The following is a 20,163-nucleotide window of genomic DNA, read 5'->3' as shown; positions in this document are numbered from 1 at the left end:
AGCCGGTCTGACAATACCCCTCAACCGTCCCCTCCCCCTCCCCCACGCAGGGTGCAGGCTGCGGCCGCGTGCTCAGCAGATCAACCGACCAAACACAACACTCACAGCCTCCAGCAGTGGGAGGCTGCCGGGCGAAAAACCCGTCCGGGGAGCGCCGTGTTGCGACATCGCGGCGTGGAGCTCACCTCCTCCGCAGCTCGCGGAGTGCGGAGGAAGCGTCTGCGACGCACTGAGACGCCCACTGTTGGCACAGCCTGCCGGGTTATACTCTGGATGATAGGGTCTGTGAGAGGGATTATCCTTCAGAGTGGTGTCAGGTGTTGACGAGCAACACTGGATTATCGTAAACGATGTTAAGAGTGCGCAAACAAAATAGTACAAAATGGGTACAAAATGGGCACGCGTGGATGTACAAACGCGCACAAACGCATGCATCTGCATACATTCATGCATACATGCAGAAATAGAAGCGTTCGCCTTTGTACGTACAAGCCTTCGACTCAGCTAACTGAATATCATTTTGCAAGATGTATCAGCGTCATTGAACCTGCATTAACGACGTCATGGATTTGGCTCCCGTTAGGTGCAGCGGTCTGCCGGCGGTTTTGGCCGCCGGGTTCTACATCAGACGAGCCGCGCCTTCCTCGATTCATCACCACATCTGGCATCTACAGCAGCCGCGGCTGTCACCTACCCGCCCTGTCATCTCCACTCCTGACATCTGTCGGCAGCTGTCACCTGCCCACATCTCCTGTCACCCCAGGTGTCCTGTCAGGATAGTTAACTCTCCCAGGTGCGGTGACTGTCACTGCCTGATTGAGTGTCGAGCGGGGGTTGCGGGCGGGGCGGCCAGTCTGCAGGCGCTGTGTATCTCCGACCGGTGTGGGTCGTGTGTCTGCCTGCCGGTCCGCGCACCGCCGACGCGCGCGGCGCCCGGTCACTCACCCAAGCGCAGAGTTCTTTATCCGGCTACCTGAAGGTCACTGCCAAGGCAGCGGCGGCGCGGCGCGGCAGGCCGTGTACCCAAAGCTGGACCCGTGTCCCAGAAGTCACGCCGAATGCCAGCGACGGATGACAGACTGGGTGACGATGATCGGCTAAAGACTGGGCTTTCTTTACGACTTTATTCAGAAGCCATTACAATTTGTTTCGTTTTGTTGAAGCATTGTATCATTTGTATTCTTTACAATTGCATGCCATCAAATAGGGATGACGAATCTGGTACGCCAGCTCGCATTATCCAAATGTAAAACTTGCAACCATTGCCAAATATTTCGGAGATATTATGGAGTCACCTATCGTTACGTAATTCGTGGCAAACTCGCTGTGAGCTCGATTTTCAAATACCCCTCTTCTGCTAAACACCAAAAATGTCCATGAACTTAATTAATTTACGTTATTGAAGACCATGTTGATATTTAAAATAACACCAAACAAATTCTAACCGCTCATATGCAGAACAAAACTATATGATAACGTTCATGATCGACCACGCTTTTTAAAAGGCGAAGTTGTCAGGAACATAGGACATAGGTACGAAAAATGACGCCAGGAACAAAATCGTGGTTTTGCTATTTTCTCGTAAAATATGAGTACCACAAATGTGTTTGACTCACCACCAATATACTGATCTAAAATGTTTTTTTTTTAATCAACCCAAACGAAACGTCACCACGCCATCAGCTATATTTTTATAACCGCAATTGGCAACCACCAAAAACATCCATTCATTCATCGGAGCAATCAGTCACAACTGACCACAAGACCGGAGGAAGAGGTCAAGAGGCCTATTTTATATCTGGTGCGGGTTTGTAGAGCAGGTTTCGTGGCCACAAAAGCTTAGCCGTAATCTGACTGCCCACACATGTTGCAGGATATGTTGTGATAGGTCTGACTGAGTCATCGTCTCAGTTTTATCCGTTCAGTAGGGCACGGTTTTAGCACGGCATAATCCGGAGAACACGAGAATATGATCCGAATGCGGTTCAAATGCAGACTATAGGTATGTGTATTTTTGTGTGGAAACAGTTGCTGCTAGCTGAAACCCGTGTACCAAATGAATACATTATCGATGGGCTTGGTGTAGCGTAATATGTAGCATCAGACTCTTCTTTGCCGACTTCTGGAAACGTAACTCAGAAGTCTCTTCATTGTTTCCAGCGGCGACATATCACTCCCCATTTCAGCACCCCATCCCCCGTACATTTTCCAGACACGGGCACTTCACCCCGCATTTCAGCCCATTTGACCCAAGCCTTCTCTGTATTTCCGCAGCGGCCGATCTATACAGCGGAGCGCGCGGGAAGAGGCAGCTGGCAGGGTTCGGCGGCTTCCCGCAGTCGGTGATCCCCCCGTGGTGGCCCGGCCCGCCGGCCGGGGTCGGCAGTACCTGTGACACGCCCGATGGCCGGTAAGACCGCACTCCCCTCCCCTCCCCCAGCAGCCTACGCGTTACACTGCGTACTTGGATGCCTAAATGGCTAAGGAATGGATGTGAGGCATGCAGTGTGTACCCTGCACCTGTTGAGTCCGTCAGGGTATGCTGCCGGCCGGCCCGTGCAGAATGCAGCTATGCAGTAATTGCTTCTTTGTGTGCATAGGGAAGTTGGAGGGGTGTTTGCTACATAGGTGCACGTATATTTGTGTAGAGGATGTTTTGCGTCAAGGGGTGCTGACAACTGCTGTGAACAGCTTCCTGCTCAATAACTTTCCTTATAAAATACGCACAAAGCGTTATATGCCCATGTTTCGTTACGGAAAGCACACACATTCAAAACTTGTTGCAAAAAAAAATGCACATCAAGCGGTCCCCCGTCCACAAAAGGTCAAACCAATAGAGCACACCATAGCCAACAAACTGAGCCAGAAGCAACACCCAGCTTCAACAGATATCAATGACTCAATAGCGTTAGCCTGGAGGATGGAGCCTGCGATACTCCAGAGCGGCATAGGGAGACTGCATCTAAAGAACACGACAATAACCACATGGCCTCGGAGACTGCAGTAACGACTGTAACACTAACATCACGTCCATAGACACATTGTGCAAAGCTCACGTTCGGCATCAGTTCGTCATGCTTCCCGTCTCTCACTGAAGAGCAGTGTTCGTTCAGCCAGCAGTTCGCTAAGTGAAGGAAGCATGTTAAGGCCTCGTTCCCAAGGAGAGGCATGACCTCACCCCTCAATCATGACATAACCTCACCCCTCCTTTCCCCAGCAGCGGTGTGTATCTGACCTCCGCCCTCTCTCCCGCAGGAGCGGCGTGTGCCTGGCGCGCTCCAGCTGCCGGTGGACCCGTGAGTCCTCCGAGGACGACTTCAACAGCCTGGTGAGGACGCTGGGCGCCTGCGTCTCCACCGACTCGTTCTCGCCGCGCGGCGAGCCCAGCGTGCGCGGCGTCTGCTGTCCGGGGCAGGGGGCGGCGTCCGCGCCGGCCACGACCACGGCCCGGCCGCCGGGCGGCACCCAGTGGTGGCAGACCACCTGGAGCCCGCCGCCGTCTGCCACCACCACCACGACCACCCGCCGGCCGGCCACGGTGCCCTGGTGGCAGCAGCAGCAGCCGGCGGCCAGCAGCCAGCGGACAGAGCCGGCCGGCACCACCCTCCACCCGCCGTACATCACACACGCCTGGCAGGCGACTCGGGGCTCCACCAGCCGGCCGCCGGCGGCACCCACACACCCGTGGCAGAAACCGTCCGGGTCCACCACCGTCCAGAGTCCCACCACCACCGCCTGGTGGGCGACCACCACCACCACGCGTGGTACGACCACCACACGGCGGCCCACAACCACCGCCTGGTGGGCGACCACCGCCACCACCAAGAAACCCACCACCACGGTCTGGTGGGCGACTACGGCCACCACCAAGGGAACCACGACCACCAAACGGCCCACCACCACGGCTTGGTGGGCGACCACGACCAAGAGCACCACCGCGGCGGCGCCACCGGCCTCTGGAGGCGGCGGAGGCGGCGGACCGTACTCGTGTGGCACGCGCGATCCCGAGGGCTCGGATCGTATCGTCGGCGGAAAGCAGGCCGTGCAGGGCGAGTTCCCCTGGCTGGTAAGTGGTATTCTGTATGATTGACTTACTTGAAGGCTTGCGAAACTCCCTTGTCGCCCTTATCGTAAGGCTAGAGATTTTCTCAAAGTTATGATTTGTTATATAACTTTGTTAACAAAGCACTTGTAAGTCCGACAAGAATTGCTTTCTATATTTTTATTCACCTGTACTCCTTAAAACCGTGAATATCAAAATGGAGATCAAACATGATGACTAAACGTCTGTACAGTCTGTCTTAAAATTACCGCGCAAAGTGACGGTGGATCCATCAAGCCTGACCGAGGAAGGGCCTGCTATAATTTGAAAGTCACCGAACCAATGGAGCTGGGGAATGGACGAGGATGTCCATTGCTTCGATGACTCAAATTTGGCAGTCCTTCATCGGTCAGGCTTGATGGATCCACCGTCACTTTGCGCGGTACTTTTAAGACAGACTGTACTCTGTACGAATCATAACAACCAGACTCTTCCCACTGCTGTCTCAACACCTTGCGTAGCTGTCAGTTCTTTCGCCGTGCTCGCCTTCACAGTTCATCACCGACGAATTTAATCAGCATGTTTTGACAGCTCCCTCATCAGTGCTACACGCATCAACTCACGCATGTTTATCCGAACCACGCACGGGCGTTCGACTATGGTTCGATTACCGTGTCTGACCCACGGGGATCTATTTCAGGCGGGTATTTTCAAGAACGGTCGTCAGTTCTGCGGCGGATCACTGATTGACGAGAAGCACATTCTCACGGCAGCTCACTGCGTTGCTCAGTGAGTAGGGAGTGAGAGGAGGGAGGCGGGAAGGAGGGCTCAGAGAGACGCACATTCTCAATACAGCTCACCGCGTCCTTCAGTGAATAGGGAGAGGGGAGGAGGAAAAAAGAGAGGGGCTCGCGTTTTGCTGACGCGTTAAAATGGAATGCGGCTTACCCGTCTGGGATGGGAATTTTGAACATCTTTTGACAGTGAGCATGCATCGGCAGTAGCCCAGTACCATACAATAATTCTGACGATTTGCGTATAACGTTAAAATTACCTACTGCGCTACTTAGAACATCAGCAGATTATTGTGCGCACGATTATTGTGTTATGATCGTCAATGGTACAATGGCGTATAATGGTACAGTGGTGAACTCATTCGGAATGTAATGGGAAAAGTTAGAGAACGCATGAGTCAGGGACTTCCTCTTCGGCGGCAAGACATTGCAACAGCTTCCGTGCGAGAAAAACGGTATAAGCGTATAAGACTTTTGTCGCATCTCCCTGACCAAGGCCCTAACCCTTGACGATGTTTCTCCTTTCTGACCGTCAGTATGAGCTCGTACGACGTCTCCCAGCTACTGATACGACTCGGCGACTATGACGTCAGCACGCCGTTCGAGGCCAAACACGAGACGTACAAGGTGGCGCGCATCGTCCGACACAAGGGCTTCTCCGAGAAAACGCTGGTCAGTGCAACACAGCGGACAGGGCTGTAGCAGGAGGGATGAGTAGCACTTCGACTGCGTTGGGTTGTGATAACAGCTAGCATATCGTTCACGAAGAATACATTAGTAGGGAGGGAGCACAGCAGCCGATTGCGAGGGATTGTTTGTTTGTTTGTTTGTTTGTTTGTTTGTTGGGGGTTATAGCGAGGGAATTGTGATTGTGATTGTGATTTTGAAGCGGCTACAAGAGAATGATGCCTGCAGGACGGAAATCGCCCGAAAGTCAGCGAGGCTGTGTGATTGCATACATTGCATACGAGTATCTCCTTTAGCGAGTCCCAATCTCTGAGATTCACCCACCCATTATATTTTCTCCCACAGCACACGGATATCGCTCTGATCACGCTCAGTAAGCCGGTCAAGTACAAGTCCAACATCCGTCCGATATGCCTGGACAGCGGTGTGTCGCGCGGGGCCGCCGGGCAGACCGTCACCGTGGCAGGATGGGGCAGTCTGCGAGAGGGTGAGTTGTTGCCTGCAAGGGCTGAGGGCTGCGGGAGGGTGAATTAGGCCTACCTGATGGGCTGGGGCAGTCTGCGAGAGGGTGAGTTACTTCGGGAGAGAGAAGAAGGGAGTTGCTACTGGCTGGGGCAGTCTGCGAGAGGGTGAGTTGTTGCCTGCGAGGGCTGAGGGCTGCGGGATGGTGAATTACCTGATGGGCTGGGGCAGTCTGCGAGAGGGTGAGTTGTTGCCTGCAAGGGCTGAGGGCTGGGGGAGGGTGATTTAGGTACCTGATGGGATGGGGCAGTCTGCGAGAGGGTGGCTTACTTCGGGAGAGGGGAAAAGGGATTTACTACTGACTGGGGCAGCCTGTGAGAGGGTGAGTTACGTAAGAGCCTGAGCTCAATGGGGAAAGCTACCGGTTTGTCGTCTGAAAATTGTAATAATATAGAAACGGGATTATTGATTCCTGAGAAATTATTGATTCCTGAATACTCATGGGTCTTCCGGTAAAAACAATACCTACCTATTACTTAATCCGCGCCCCAGTGGCGGTCTCAGCCAACTTCGCCCTAGTGGGGGGGGGCATATGTTACCACCCACCTCTAACTCAAAAACTAAGAGGGCTAGAAAGACGCGGTAAAAAGCAGTCGATAGCTCTCAATCCGTACGTTGGAAAGTATTTCGGTCATTTTTCACCTTAGAGCAATATTGGGGTCACCAGAGGTCATCAAAGGTCAAAATTTGCCAATTGTCATTATATTTTTCAGAAAACATGCCGCTATCTCAGGAACTATGGTAGCTAGAAAACGCATGGAAAAGCAATCGTTAGCTTTTGAACTCTTCTTTTGAAAAGTTCATTATCAATATTGACCTCAGGTCAACGGTTTAGCCTCCAGAGGGCAAAAACTCCAAAAATAGCTGTTTTTACGAAAAGTATTTTTCGACAATAACTTTCGACTACATAAAGCCACGACATTTCTATTGCCAGAATCGTGTTCCCCTCGCCAAGACGCGTCGAATGAACTATAATTTGACCTTGAAAGGTCAACTTGAAAATTTGACCTCAGGTCAAGGTCATGACCTGACCGGAAAAGGTCATGTTGCATATCAGTCGATGCGTCTCAACAAGACAAACATAATGAGACCATCCCCAGCGTTTTATCTCTTTCCAATCGCGAGTTATTGGCAAAAAAGTGTTTGTAGCCTCAAATGACCTCGGATGACCTTTCTAGAGGCTATCAGCAAAAATAACACCCTGGTCATCACGAGTGGACTAAATCATTGTGATTCTGAAATATTTGGACTGTTCCTATGCGTACACCGGATCTACAGGTATTTTCATTTTTCTCCATTGACTTGTAATGGAAAGGTCACGCCACTGACCTGACCTTAGGTCACGGATATAAAAAATCCGAGATATACAAATTGTGGGCGCCCATAACAGCATGCAATCCACCAAGTTTAAAACCTTTCTGACAAACACTGTAGGCTGGACATGATTGCAAACTTCTTTTTAGGCTTGGTCAGTTAACTTGACCTGGTGACCTGACCTGACAATGTCAGGTCATGTTTAAAACAGGTCATGTCATGACCTGGGGTCAAAAATTTCACACATTGTCCAAAATTGATGTACCAAAAGCTACCCCAAGCGGCGCGGCGCTACGCGCCGCGGTTTTTTATTCACACGCAAAAAACGCGACAGGGTGGTAACTGGTAACATATGCCCCCCCCCCCCCCCACTGGGGCGAAGGTTAAGCCGTCACAAGTAAAACCACTCGACTTCAGTAGTCATGGTCTAACCCTCATTCTTTCTCACTCTCATCTAAAACGCATGTTGTCCCGCTCACCCGAAACCACTGATAATATTGAATGTCTCTGTTGTCTAGGCGGCCGACAGGCCTCGATTATGCAGAAGGTCAGTCTGAAGGTGTGGGACAACTCAAAGTGCCGTAGCACCTACGGCCCCTCGGCGCCGGGAGGTATCATCAGCTCCATGCTCTGCGCAGGACGGCAGGGCAAGGACTCGTGCAGTGTGAGTATGCCGTCAGGAGTCTCATTGCGTGGTGTGCTTCTACAACTCTGCGACAATACTTAGCCTTTATGATGTCAGGGCTACCCCAATGCACTTCCCGATACAAGTCACGCTTTGCACATCATGCCACGTTGGCGTCTTTGTCAAAGACAAAGAATATGCACACCAACTATCTTGTATGATAGACTGAACAGCGCACCCGAGAAAGATTAATTCCTATATGATGAACATTCCGAACGCTGATGACCGTAATTGCTGTGGTACTGGCGTAAACAGCGATGCGGTTAATCCGGACCATCATATCATGTGATGACCCGCGACCCTTCACTGACCCGCGACCCCTCTGCACCGCAGGGCGACTCCGGAGGCCCGCTGATGCATATCAGCGGCGTGGTGTACCAGGTGGGCGTCGTCTCGTGGGGTATCGGCTGCGGCAAGGCTCAGTACCCCGGCGTCTACACAAGAGTCTCCGAGATGCGCGATTGGATCGACCGCAACAAGAGCAGCTACTAGCGGCGCCAGGGGACCGCCACCGGCCGGGCGGCACCGACACAGAGGCTGAAAACTGCAGCGGGAACACAGGCCGGCCTGCACGCGGCAGGCGTCAGCAACTGCCTGTGTGATCGCCCCGCAGAGGGAGAAATGCCGTGTGCGACTGAAGAATTGTCTCAGCTGTGCCGGACCCGGTGGAATGAGAGATTAGGAGAGACCCTGCAGGATTTGTGTCATCGCAGACCCAGGAGATAAACTCGCATTATTGACGCATTACTATAACACGTGAGACGGAAGTTCGTTATCACAGGTGATTGTTTTAAAACATGGGATAGCTGTAAATGTGAACACCGCATTATTGTAATTGAGAAGCTGGACTTCAATGTCGATACCTTTAAAACACGAGACGAGAGCTTGTGATTATTTCCGCATTATTTTAAGTCAGGGAAATAGCTCCAACAGACGGACCCTGTACAATTATATGTGGATCGTCTGCTTCATTGGTCGTTTGCCTCAACTAAGCGTGGCCACGGCAGAAAGATGGTGTCGCGAGCTCTGTGTAGCGAGCCCGGGCCGGTGGCGTCCCATCTGTGCAGTCGACCGCTGTTGTCCCAGACAGGGGCGGAACGCACAACTCTGAACCGTATACCCTGGGCAAGATAGGCTCCAGGGGCATGGCTCCAAGCATGCCGTCCACGCCACACAGACTACAGTGATGGGGAGTCGAGGGAGGGCTCATTCCAGGGGGCCGAACAGCCCCGTATGTATGTGTGCTATATGATGTAGAAGTACACGAACGAACTATACCGCACTGTGTATTAGAGGACGGTGAAGAGTGTAATTTAGAGGAATGCGATACGGCAGCTAGCTTCTTACTGTCGACCAGAGAAGGAGCAGCAAATCAAATAGCATTGCATACTGGCTGCGCCAGCACGGGCAGCGCCGAGGCCAAGAGTGTGGCGTCGTTGCATCTTCCCTGGCACCATTTCTAATTTCACTCAGCGGAGTGCGTGACAGAAAAAGGAGAATTCCAAAATACATGCGAAAAGTACATACACAAAAGCAATGCAGGATGATCCTTAGCAGAATTTCTGACCTGAGGTAATGGCCTCTGACCCGACATAATGGTTTTAACCTTTGCACGGCAGAGATGGTGCAGCATTGAATTATTCCATCCCGCCATCCAATGAATGACATCGAAATGAGGATCACCATCCGCCATGAGCCAGCATTATCCTGAACCCAAAACGTATCCCTGTTGTTGATAAACGATTTTCAGGATTATGATATATAATAGCATGCACATATCGATCGTTTTCAGTTGTGACACACGCTACAAATTGTGAGGCAAGACACACGCTGGTACACAAAGTTGGTACAAACGGATTAAACAAGCGTAAAAATAATCTCTGCAGCTCTCGCCCATTTCATAAGACGCGTTATGGACAAGCCTCCCCTTCACAACATGGAAAGGCACGTGCAAACCATCATCGCGCCTCCAACTAGCCGAGTCTTCACCCAAATGACCGACCAAATTACCCATCTGGCAAACACGGTACCATTCCAAATCCCCTCGGCAGAATCTCAGGTTGCAAGACCGCGTTTGACCCAGGGCTGACCGAGACAAGCATCGTCACCCCTCTTGTCGACTACCAGAGAGCCCAACAATGTGATAAAACCAGCCCTCCCCGTGGACACACTTATGTACACACTGGACACATTGGACCCTTACCATGCTAATGAAAACTGATGACGGACACACACACACGCTGAGCGATCACTAGTGGTAGGCTATAGCGATGAGCACGCTGTCAGTCGCACAGTCTAAGAGGACATCCAGACCCAATGATAACTCAAAGGTTCGATGAATTCACAGAAGCACTGCACGGCCTCTCCGCACTGAGAAATGATACACAAGTATAATCTCAAAAACCACCGGCATTACCGCATTAATAAAAGCAGTGGATAAAACATAAATGTCGTACTCACTCGCGTCCGTATAAGCTCTATCATTCCTCACACGACACTGAACTTCGACGGCAGGCGGGGGACACCTCGGGCCTGTCGCTACGCGTCGAACTTGGAGACTGTCAGGTGCTGCAGATTATTCCGTGCTGGAAACAGACAGAATAATAAGAATTAGTACCAGAAATCGGTAGTCGAAAGCTAACATGCGTAAATGATTACATAATCAGCGTGTTGTATCAGTCTGAAGGGATAATAACTGCATCTTATTCTTATACAACATGCAAACTGCCAATCTAAAAAAAACATGTATGTGGCACAAAACGGACCAGCGAACACAAAATCAGCTCCCAAAATCCGCTTTCCCTTCTTCCCTCCTTCCTCCTTCCTACTAAATAAACACCCACGACACCTGCCTTCCTCTTTCCCTCCCTCTCCAACTCACGATCAAAGTAGGTGGTGTCTGTGGCGTCATCAGGCGCCGGTACGAACGGCCCGGGCTGCTCCAGCAGTCTCTCCCAGTCGAGACCAGAGAACAGCGGCATGGCCCGCAGCCGGGCCAGCGCCGGCCGCTCGGAGGGGTCGAAACAGAGCAGCTCGTCCACAGCGGAGCCGGCCGCGGGGGAGAAGCTCTCATCCTCCTCCGGCCAGGGGATGTCTGCGGACAGCCGATGGATAATGATATTGTTCCCTGATATGGCAACGCCCAAACAGGGTATCACATGAGCTTGATCTTCATATCAGTAACAGGATGAAAAGAAGATCAACATAACTAAAAAAGTTCACCCTTGATAGCAATGTAAAAACAGGATACAAAGAACCAATGTAATGCGGTTGTAATCAGCTGTCCCATGAAATAAATTCGATACAAAAAGCTCATCATGTGCCAGCAGCTGATAAATACTGAACAAAACCATTTCAAAGTCCGAACCCTGTCCGCACCGCACCACACATGAAGTTGAATGAAACCAGAAAAAAAAAACTCAAACAAACCCCACTCACCCCGTTTGAGGATGTTCTGGAAGACTGCCTCTGGCGTCTCGTCGTTGAAGGGCGGTATGCCGGCCATGAACTCAAACAGACACACCCCGAGTGCCCACCAGTCCACAGGAGCGCCGTGGCCGAGCCGCAGTAGCAGCTCCGGAGCTAAGTAGTCGGGTGTGCCGATAATGCGAGACTCGACGGTGGGTCGCCGGCCGCGCGCCACTGACTTGGGCGTGCGGAATGGCGTGCGCGGTGTGGCGGGGATGGAGGTGGTGCGCGCCGTCCCAGCAGGCTGGAGGGGAGAGAAGGGCAGGGGCGTTAGCGGGGTGGTGGGTGGACTCGAGGTGCGTGACATGAGTATGACAGGCTAGCAGCACACACTACAATTGGCGACTGATCACTCCCGAAGCACAATGTGTGGTAGATAGGGAGTTTATCTAGTAATTTACCAAGCACATCTTTAGCTTCCCTAAAAAGTTACTGAGTACACAACTTTAGAATTAGGCGTTCATCAGATTACAACATCGAACCCAACACCCCGAGCTCCCCCAACAGGCAGACATAGAGCATATCCTACGCTCCAAGCCCAGGACACGGTGCGTTCGTCCACCACTCCCCACCCACTCACCGTGGCCGGCGTGCTGCGTGTCACCTTGTCGAAGGACACCTCCATGGGCGAGCCCAGACTGCAAGGACGGCGCACGGCCGGCCCGCCCCGCCGCGGCGGCGTCTGTGCCAGAGAGTTGAAGCACACGGTCCTCAGCGGCGGCCGGCTGGCGGGTGCCGGTGGCGCGGCCATCCGACTCAGTTTGGAGGGCGCCGGACCGGACAGATGCACCCGGCCCAGGTCGGCCGTGAGGCCGGTCCGCCGGGGGCTTCCTCCCGAGTCGATTCGGCTCCTTTTGAGTGGCCGGAGGAAGGGGTCGGCCGGCGGCTGCGGGTCGGGGGTGGGTCGGTGGTAGCCGCGCCGGGTGGGCGGCCGTCCCTCGGGGGTGGAGGTGAGCAGGCCCAGCGGCGCGGTGGGCGCCGGCAGGCCGCAGTCGGAGCCGGCTCCCAGCCGCGGGGTGAGCCGGGCGATGGGAGGCGGAGTGGTGCTGGAGTCGGCGGGGAGGCCGCTGGTGTGGTGACCGACACCGCAGTAGGAGCCGGCGTCCAGGGCGGCCAGGGAGCCGCCGTCCACCGTGTCGCAGCAGCCCACCTCCATCGAGCTGGCCTCAGAGTTCTGCAGCGTGTGGGAGGGAGGTTGACTTGTTATACAAAAGAAACAAACAACCTTGAAATCATTGAGTTAACTACAAATTTACTTAAAGTAAAGCTCGACGCTGTCCGCGGCAGGATCGTGCCGCCATCTAACAGCAGTTCGTTCAACTTCCGGTTAGAATCGTCACCGGTGAATGGGATGTGGACGAGATCGGGTAAAGGGTCCGTGGTGTCACGGATCACATAATGATCCGTGACAATTTAGGTGATCCGTGGTGGTGTCATTCGCAAGCAACGTGGCGTGACGCTCGGGCCCATAGCCAGCCCGACGAACTTCTCAGTTAAAAAAAAAAGACAACATCGACAAAAAATACATAAGCTGACTTATATCCTTTACAAGCCATAAACTGCTTCATTCATGGGTGATGAGTACTAACAAATGAGAGGTAGGGGTGAGCGTCAACAGCTGTGTGACCAGGGGAGAGAAGTACTCACAAATGAGAGGTGGGAGGTGAGAGACAGCAGCTGCCCGGGCGTCCGCAGCAGGTTGGTACGGACCACGGTCGGCGTGCTCCGTAACAGGTCCATCACGGAGATCTCTGCGGACACAGACACACAGCGTAATGAGAAACTAAAACGTGTATAGAAAACATTCCTATGAACATAACCAACTAACCTGAACTTATCGTACATCACAGATGATGAAAGGTAATTCCCATGACGATCCTAAAAAGCATTTGTTTAGGATCCAGCATCAACTACGATAGCGAGTGCGAGCTGATAGACATAAACTACATTTTCATCCACATTCTAACCTACTAAGTGCCCAATCAGACTAGGCTACCGGTTACGTCCTAGACCCCACCTTTGTGCGCGTTGATTTTGCTCAGTCCAAAGTCGGTCAGTTTGACGTGACCCTGCGCTGTGAGAAGCATGTTGTCCGGCTTTATATCCCGGTGGATAATCTGGTGCCTGGAAATGAGAGGACGAGGGTCAGCACTGGCTGTGGCAAACTGAAAACAGAAGCAATTTAATTCGCCGGTCTCAGTCCTTAAGACAAAACAGAACCGATAGCACAATAAATTACATGATACATCACATCGAAGATCACATCCTCTGAACTACGGCAGAATCCTGAATTCCGAAAGTTCAAATGACCATAAAGATAACACCATGGCACAAATGTTGCAGCTGGTAAGGGTGTCTTTTGGTGTTATCGACAATCAACAGCGCTCAGCAACGAAATCACTCACGAGTGTAGGTAGTCCAGCGCCAGCGCCACCTCGGCGACATAGAAGGCAGCCATGGACTCCTCGAAACAGCCGCATATGGCCAGCAGGGACTTCAGATCTCCACCTATCAGATACTCCATCACCTGCGAGTGGACGGTCAGTCAACCAATCAGAGGTCCCAGCAGGGACTTCAGATCTCCACCAATCAGCTGATACTCCATCACCTGAGATAGGCCCACCAATCAGCTATCGCAATCGAAAAATTATTGTAACAGCTGAACTGAGAGCCGACAGCTTCACGCATACACATATTCGGATATAAACGCTCCCAATTATAATGGACATGACGTTGCCTAATCCACAACCGATTCCTCCAAACGCAGGCGGCAGGGTGTAACCGATTCCTCCAAACGCAGGGTGTCACGGTTCCCTCTCCACTACTCTCCACATTGAGCTTCTGAGACGACACATTGACTTCTACCGGACTAATAGCGCCTTAGGACATTCAGAATAGCGCCTCTCAAACATCGCGCAACTGGAATGAAGCTCATGGACCAAACAGATCCCTCGCTCCCACTCTCAGAGCACATCGACCGTACCAGGTAGATGCTGTTGGCTGACTGCAGCGAGTAGAAGATCTGTACGCAGAACGGACTCCTCTGGAGGGCCAGCGCGTCACGCTCGGTCACCACTGTCAACAGGGCGGCAGAGCGAATCAGTGGGCCAGCGCGTCACACTCGGTCACCGGCAGAGCGAATTAGTGCGTCACGCTCGGTCACCACTGTCAACTGGCAGAGCTGGCAGAGCGAATGAGACAGTGCTGTGGTCGGTGTGTAGAGCTAGGTAAGCGAGAATGTTAGAGGCAATTTGGGAGAATATTCGTGTCAATAAGGTAAGAATATACCCAAGGCCATACAGTGAGAAGTTACGAGGAATTTAACGGACGATGCCTATTGGCGGAGCTGTTGCATGAGAATTATTAAACTGAAAATTATTCTTGGGATGCTTGCTATCGCTATGCATCCTTGTGAGAAAAGTTACGAGGAATTTAACGGACGATGCGGCCCTATTGGCGGAGCTGTTGCATGAGAATTATTAAACTGAAAATTATTCTTGGGATGCTTGCTATCGCTATGCATCCTTGTGAGAAAACAATGACATAACTTTTCAGCTTAACATTTGGAAGACAACTGGAAGGTTAAAGTATTTCTGACAGCAAATCACAACTTAGTATCAGACATGCATACCTTGCTCCATCATATTCTTGTTGACCATCTCAGACTTTTTCACAGTCTTGATAGCAAACAGCAGTTCTGGATGTCCCTTTTTGTAGCCAAGGAACACCTTTCCAAATGCTCCTCTGCTAATTGGTTTGAGTATTTCAAAATCGTCTATTGTTGGCTCCTGAAAACATAAGTAATCACCATATATCAACGTCATGTTGTGTCATGCCATGAAAGCAACAAACACAATAAAGATACATACCTAATGACTAATACAATTTTAACTCACTCACAGATAACAGTAGTACTGGATTGGAAACAGAATATTGGCAGTTGCAGTAAGAGGCCGAATGTTTTTATGCGACGGCGCCAAAATGAGATTCTCGCGTGCTGCTGGGTGGATAATTTGTGTGTTGTGTATTGCAAGAAATCGTCTTTTTTGCGTTTTGTCGTTTACGTTTAAAATCGAAGCTACCAAAATTACTTTCATTTGCTTGAAAATTAAAGTATTTCACTTTTAATTTGATCATTTAGAGGGCACAATGCGTGGTGTTTTCTTTTGAAAAAATTGTGGTGCAAAGCCTTACATACGTATAGGTACATCAACAATGGAGGAGGGGAATGAGTGGTAAAAACCTGCCGTTCTGGCTACAACCCAACGAACCAAGAGGAACAAAAGATTAGAACAGGAGATGTCTCACATGCCACCTATTCGCTTTTCTCACCGAAACATCTCTACGGGCTCAGTGGGTTGGCGCCATGGGTCACCGTGACCGGGCTGAGTGGGATCAGGACTATTCCGCTGTGTGTGAGCTGCATTTCAGAAAGGAAGATTTCGAAGAAGATCGGTCATTTCGCACCGGCATGCAGAGACAGCGCCGTCGGCTCAAGAGCGGCGCAGCCCTGTCAGTATTGACCAGCGTGGATTACGCGATGCCCCCTGTGCACGAGCGGCCAGCGAAACGCCATGGCATCCGCACGCCACTCACACCAGAAGCAGGTTATGAAGGGCCAGACCGATGCGTTTTTCACGAATGACAATATCAGCTATCAGGTGGCAACTACAACTGGTCGAGTGTCCGACAGTTCCTGGAGAATGAGGCGGTACTCCGGGTCACTGGTCACGTTTCAGCCCGACCGACGCCTCCGCCCGAATGGCACCATCACAGCAGGAGTGACAGCAGGATGGTGCTCTTGTCATCCAGGAGCTAGTGGCGGCGGTGGCGAAAGCCACTGAAATGGAGGACCTGGATGACAGCGCCAAGGCCTCCCTGGGACACAGCTCCGGCGCCTTGGCACGCTCGGCTCTGCGCTCGGCCACCAGGCGTAACAAGTACGGTGCCTCCGCCAGCCTGCTGATCTATCATGGGGCTACGCCGCTGGAGGTACGACTGGAGAAAGACAAGGGAGACATCGACCTCACCGTGAGGATCTGCCAGATTTGGAGGCAACTGCCGAAGACGGAAGCTAACAGGTACCAGCTGCTGGTCTGCGATCAACCAAGAAGTGACGCAGAAATGACGAAGATAGTCGTAAACCGAGATGTCGAACTGACCGGAAGTCGTTTACAATGATAGCCACGACGTCCTTAGGAGCCTCCTTCCAGAGATGTATGCGACGGTTTTCAATCTATTTGCTGGAAAGTGTGGAAACATGTTAACTGATAAGTGAGACAGGCATTCAAGACAGCGCTGTCCATCGAAAGTCAGGAAGCAGACACCCCAGCCACTGGTGCAACCCGATCGAGGACCGACAAGAGGCCAAAGCTCAGCAGGGTCAAGAAGATGTAAGGCGGGGAAGTAAGGTCGCTGACGAAATTGGGAGGGCAGGCGAAGCGAAGTGACACTTGAAGGGGTGTTTTGTGACGTTGGTTTGAATCGTGACGTTTGGATGGTTCGTTGTGACAGGACTGGTATCGATTAGCATGTAAATAAAGAGATCAAACTCCCATGTATGTACAAGTACTTTTTGTGGATGAGAGTGAGAAATCATTATAATCAAATCAGTGGCATACGTTCCCTCACCACGGTGAGGAAAGTGTAACCAGCAACGTTTAGTAAAATAAGTTGCCATTATGCAAAAATGCAGCAATAAACACAAGCACGGCTAGTCGATTGCTTCTTTATAAGTTTCATTCACATAAACCAATATTTTTTGTTGCCTGTGAGAGGAGATATCGAAATATGGGCACGATATATTCGGTTCTGTTTTCGGCCTCTTACTGCAGCCACCGGAATCCTGTTTCCAATCCAGTACTACTGTTATCTGTGACTCACTTTATACAAAGGAATGGCAAGACAACTACCAAGGTGTCCTACTACCTTATGTGTTGGAATGACTAATGACAACAACATTAAGGCAAGACGTATGAAAAACCTATGAATTATGATAGCATAGTAACTAGCAACACACGTTAAGAAAGATTTTTCATTTACCAGTGACATATATGTTTACAAGGTAAGTACCTATCCAAAAACACTAGTCAACTGCCCCTGTTCAGGAAAACCTTGCTCCAGATGGCTAACACAGCAAAACTCACACATACCTCATGCAGATTGTTTGCTTCCATCTCCTCCTCTGCTTCAGCCATCTTAAATGTTCTGTAAAAAAAAAAAAACATTAACAGTGACTGCAATGGATAAACCAACAACAATGGCAGTCAGGACCCTTTTTTGAAACACTACCTACTATTTCTGCAAAAACATCCCATGATTCAGGCTAAAGACTGAACCCAATCAGCAACAAAATGGCTTAACCTTGCCAATATGTATTATATCCACACCACAATCCATGACAAACAGACAAAATATGCCCATTACAGCTCGATGCAGCCCATCCCTCAACTGTGACCATGCCTGTTATCAATGATGTAGATATTAATTATTAGATATGCTAGGGTTTCTGGATAATAATAAATTATCCCAACAACCCAGCATTTCTCTTCTCAGTTCTCTATCATCTTTAGAAGTCAGCCAGAGCCTACACAGCATTACAATAAGTTCTATTTAGGGCTGACTTTAGCAATCTATTATTGAAAAAGTCAACTAAGTTGATAAAACAAAACAACATTTGATGATGGAAGGTAATTCAAATATCTTAGTTTTCTCCATATCATGTATGATGGAACTTAGATCTGAGTATGCTCTCAATATCATTAATAGATTATAACAACACTGAAGGATCCGAGGGAGACACTTTCAACGGCTGCAGGGTAGGTACCCCTTGTATAATATACCAAAGTGGTAAAATTGCCCAATCAAAACAGAAAGAAAATTGAAACTTCCCTGACAAGGCTTCTTTTAAGCCACAAAGCACAGCATAGGAAAATAAAATCTGACTGTTTTTTATCAAATGAGAGCCATTTTGAGAAGTACCTTAGCTACACTCCCAACAATCAACAACATCTCATGCTATCTCCACTGGATCTGCCAGTACTACAAATTGGAACATTTTTGTAAAAGAAAATTCAGTTTCTGGTAAATATTTACAATAAATAGGTACCCAGTTTCCTGCAAAAGCTAAGCATTGTTCAGTCAAACACCTTTAACCTCTGCCTTCAAACTGCAAGAACTAACAACAAAGCCAAAGTGTATAGAGGTCAAAATCAACTTTGCTGTTTAAAAGAAGAGTGGACGAGTTTTTGAAGAGTGAGAGGCTTCAATTGGAGTAAATGCCACCAAATCGAGGAACTGGATGACAAAGCATTATAACCTTGAATTATCCCATGGGCCATGATCATCCTCACCCAGCTCTGCCATATACCCACTCAATCAGTAAGAGGCAGTACGCCTTCTTCCGTATATACAAGACTTCAAGGACTTCAAGATTTACATATACTTATACTTATAACCATAAGAGTAATTACCAAGCATGGTAGGTACAAAACTACCTCAATTCATCAATGCAGATTGTGGAACGCCCAAAACCGGAAACAATTGCTGATTGTTCATTGTGTACACTGTACTGAAAGTTGAAATGACGACAGGTTGAAGTAAGCTGATGTAATGTGATTAACTTTCAATAACAATAAGGAAACTAAGATAATGATACTGATTATCTTAGTTTGTTTCTTAGTTAGTTAGTTGGTTTATTAACTTAGTTTATGATTCATTCACAAATTTAAACCCGAAAAACTGGCTCAACTTTGAACTTAAACTATCGGGCGCCAAAGGGTCGGAATCTTACTTCATCTGTATAAATCGTGATAAACCATGCATCAAAATCAACCAGGCTATCTCATAGCTTAAAAGCCAAAACAGGTACCTAAATGTTGCCGAAAAACTTTCAAATTTAAATAGCAGCTACGGCAACTACTCCAAGGCGAGCTGGAGCAGTCACTGCACTGTTTACGTCTCCGCCGTCTGCGAGACGGCGGAGATGCCGTCTGCGCTACATTTGTATTTACTGCGTGGTTTATGAAACATTCACAGTCTCTTTTGGATATGCTAATTGCTAAGTACTTTTTAAATTTTCAGTTTTTTAACAGCATGATAAAAAAATGTTACAAGATCATAAGAGAACCATTCTCTTGTTGCCTTGTTACAGACAATTTAACGTTGGATTTTCAGGCAAAAATGTAGAAATAGAAATAAGAATAGAAACTTAGAGTCGACATTATTCACTCGCAAGTTGCCTAACACGGGTTCCAATCACCCAGAAATCTGGCTGCTCTCACACATTTTTGAGTCGCCTTTAGTCACTCGACTCGTGAGTCGTGGAGTATCTATGACTCTATGACCGTGCGTGGAATCATAAAAAGTGGTTTTGACTTTTGGCGTTTGCCGTTTGGGCGCTGCAGGCAGGGGAGAAGGGCAAGGCATATACGCTACAATTGGCGGGGAGCATCACGCATGCCTATAGGTACTGGCGAGGAATTGCGAGGCCCCAACGAACTACCGAGCTTCGTGGAGAAAGTGCATTTAGTACACTTTCCTTTCTCTTCAGTTCCACAATATGCATTTTTTATTAACCCGCGCCTGGCCGGTGCTCCGCGACTTCCGCGCCGGGCCGGGGGGTCTGAACACCCCCCACCCCCACCCCGCCT

The 20,163-nt window shown here is 50.0% G+C and overlaps 2 protein-coding genes across 5 annotated transcripts in view; one reads left to right on the top strand and one right to left on the bottom strand.

Moving 5' to 3' along the window:
* LOC122383197 (transmembrane protease serine 9-like) overlaps positions 1-9,321 on the top strand; it is a 16,588-nt gene extending 7,267 nt beyond the window's left edge. Inside the window, exons 2-8 of the mRNA XM_043369361.1 lie at positions 2,275-2,410; positions 3,256-4,066; positions 4,743-4,831; positions 5,373-5,508; positions 5,869-6,010; positions 7,878-8,023; positions 8,378-9,321. Coding sequence (XP_043225296.1) covers positions 2,275-2,410; positions 3,256-4,066; positions 4,743-4,831; positions 5,373-5,508; positions 5,869-6,010; positions 7,878-8,023; positions 8,378-8,536 — 1,619 coding nt within the window. The 3' untranslated portion in view covers positions 8,537-9,321. The remainder of the gene's footprint in view (positions 1-2,274; positions 2,411-3,255; positions 4,067-4,742; positions 4,832-5,372; positions 5,509-5,868; positions 6,011-7,877; positions 8,024-8,377) is intronic.
* A 466-nt stretch (positions 9,322-9,787) lies between these two features.
* On the bottom strand, positions 9,788-19,480 carry LOC122383196 (serine/threonine-protein kinase greatwall-like). 4 transcript variants are annotated; one of them, XM_043369358.1, is made up of 11 exons: positions 19,383-19,480; positions 17,665-17,719; positions 15,144-15,300; positions 14,496-14,587; positions 13,918-14,039; positions 13,530-13,636; positions 13,160-13,263; positions 12,093-12,686; positions 11,483-11,756; positions 10,926-11,138; positions 9,788-10,629 (listed from the first exon to the last, which is right to left on the bottom strand). In XM_043369358.1, the coding sequence occupies exons 2-11, from the start codon at positions 17,707-17,709 to the stop codon at positions 10,583-10,585; spliced, it is 1,755 nt and encodes a 584-aa protein (XP_043225293.1). In that variant the 5' UTR covers positions 17,710-17,719; positions 19,383-19,480; the 3' UTR covers positions 9,788-10,582. The 4 variants fall into 4 exon arrangements, with proteins under 4 accessions (XP_043225293.1, XP_043225292.1, XP_043225294.1 ...); XM_043369357.1 differs by having other exon boundaries at positions 19,305-19,470; XM_043369359.1 differs by having other exon boundaries at positions 19,425-19,462.
* Between the last annotated feature and the right edge of the window lie 683 nt (positions 19,481-20,163).

The sequence above is a fragment of the Amphibalanus amphitrite genome, unplaced genomic scaffold, assembly GCF_019059575.1.
Source record: "Amphibalanus amphitrite isolate SeventyFive unplaced genomic scaffold, NRLGWU_Aamphi_draft 000158F_arrow, whole genome shotgun sequence".
NCBI lineage: Eukaryota > Metazoa > Arthropoda > Thecostraca > Balanomorpha > Balanidae > Amphibalanus > Amphibalanus amphitrite.
Note: the sequence above shows the minus strand (reverse complement) of the source record. Positions and strands in the feature narration are given on the sequence as shown.

Bases quoted from the DNA above. Each gene is read 5' to 3' on its own strand.
- LOC122383196 (XM_043369357.1), bottom strand. From the start codon at position 19,336: ATGCATGGTTTATCACGATTTATACAGATGAA. The intron at 14,040-14,495 runs GTACGGTCGATG...GTCCACTCGCAG, and splicing joins CAGCCAACAGCATCTACCTG to GTGATGGAGTATCTGATAGG. The intron at 12,687-13,159 runs GTGAGTACTTCT...CACACGCTGCAG, and splicing joins TCACCTCCCACCTCTCATTT to AACTCTGAGGCCAGCTCGAT.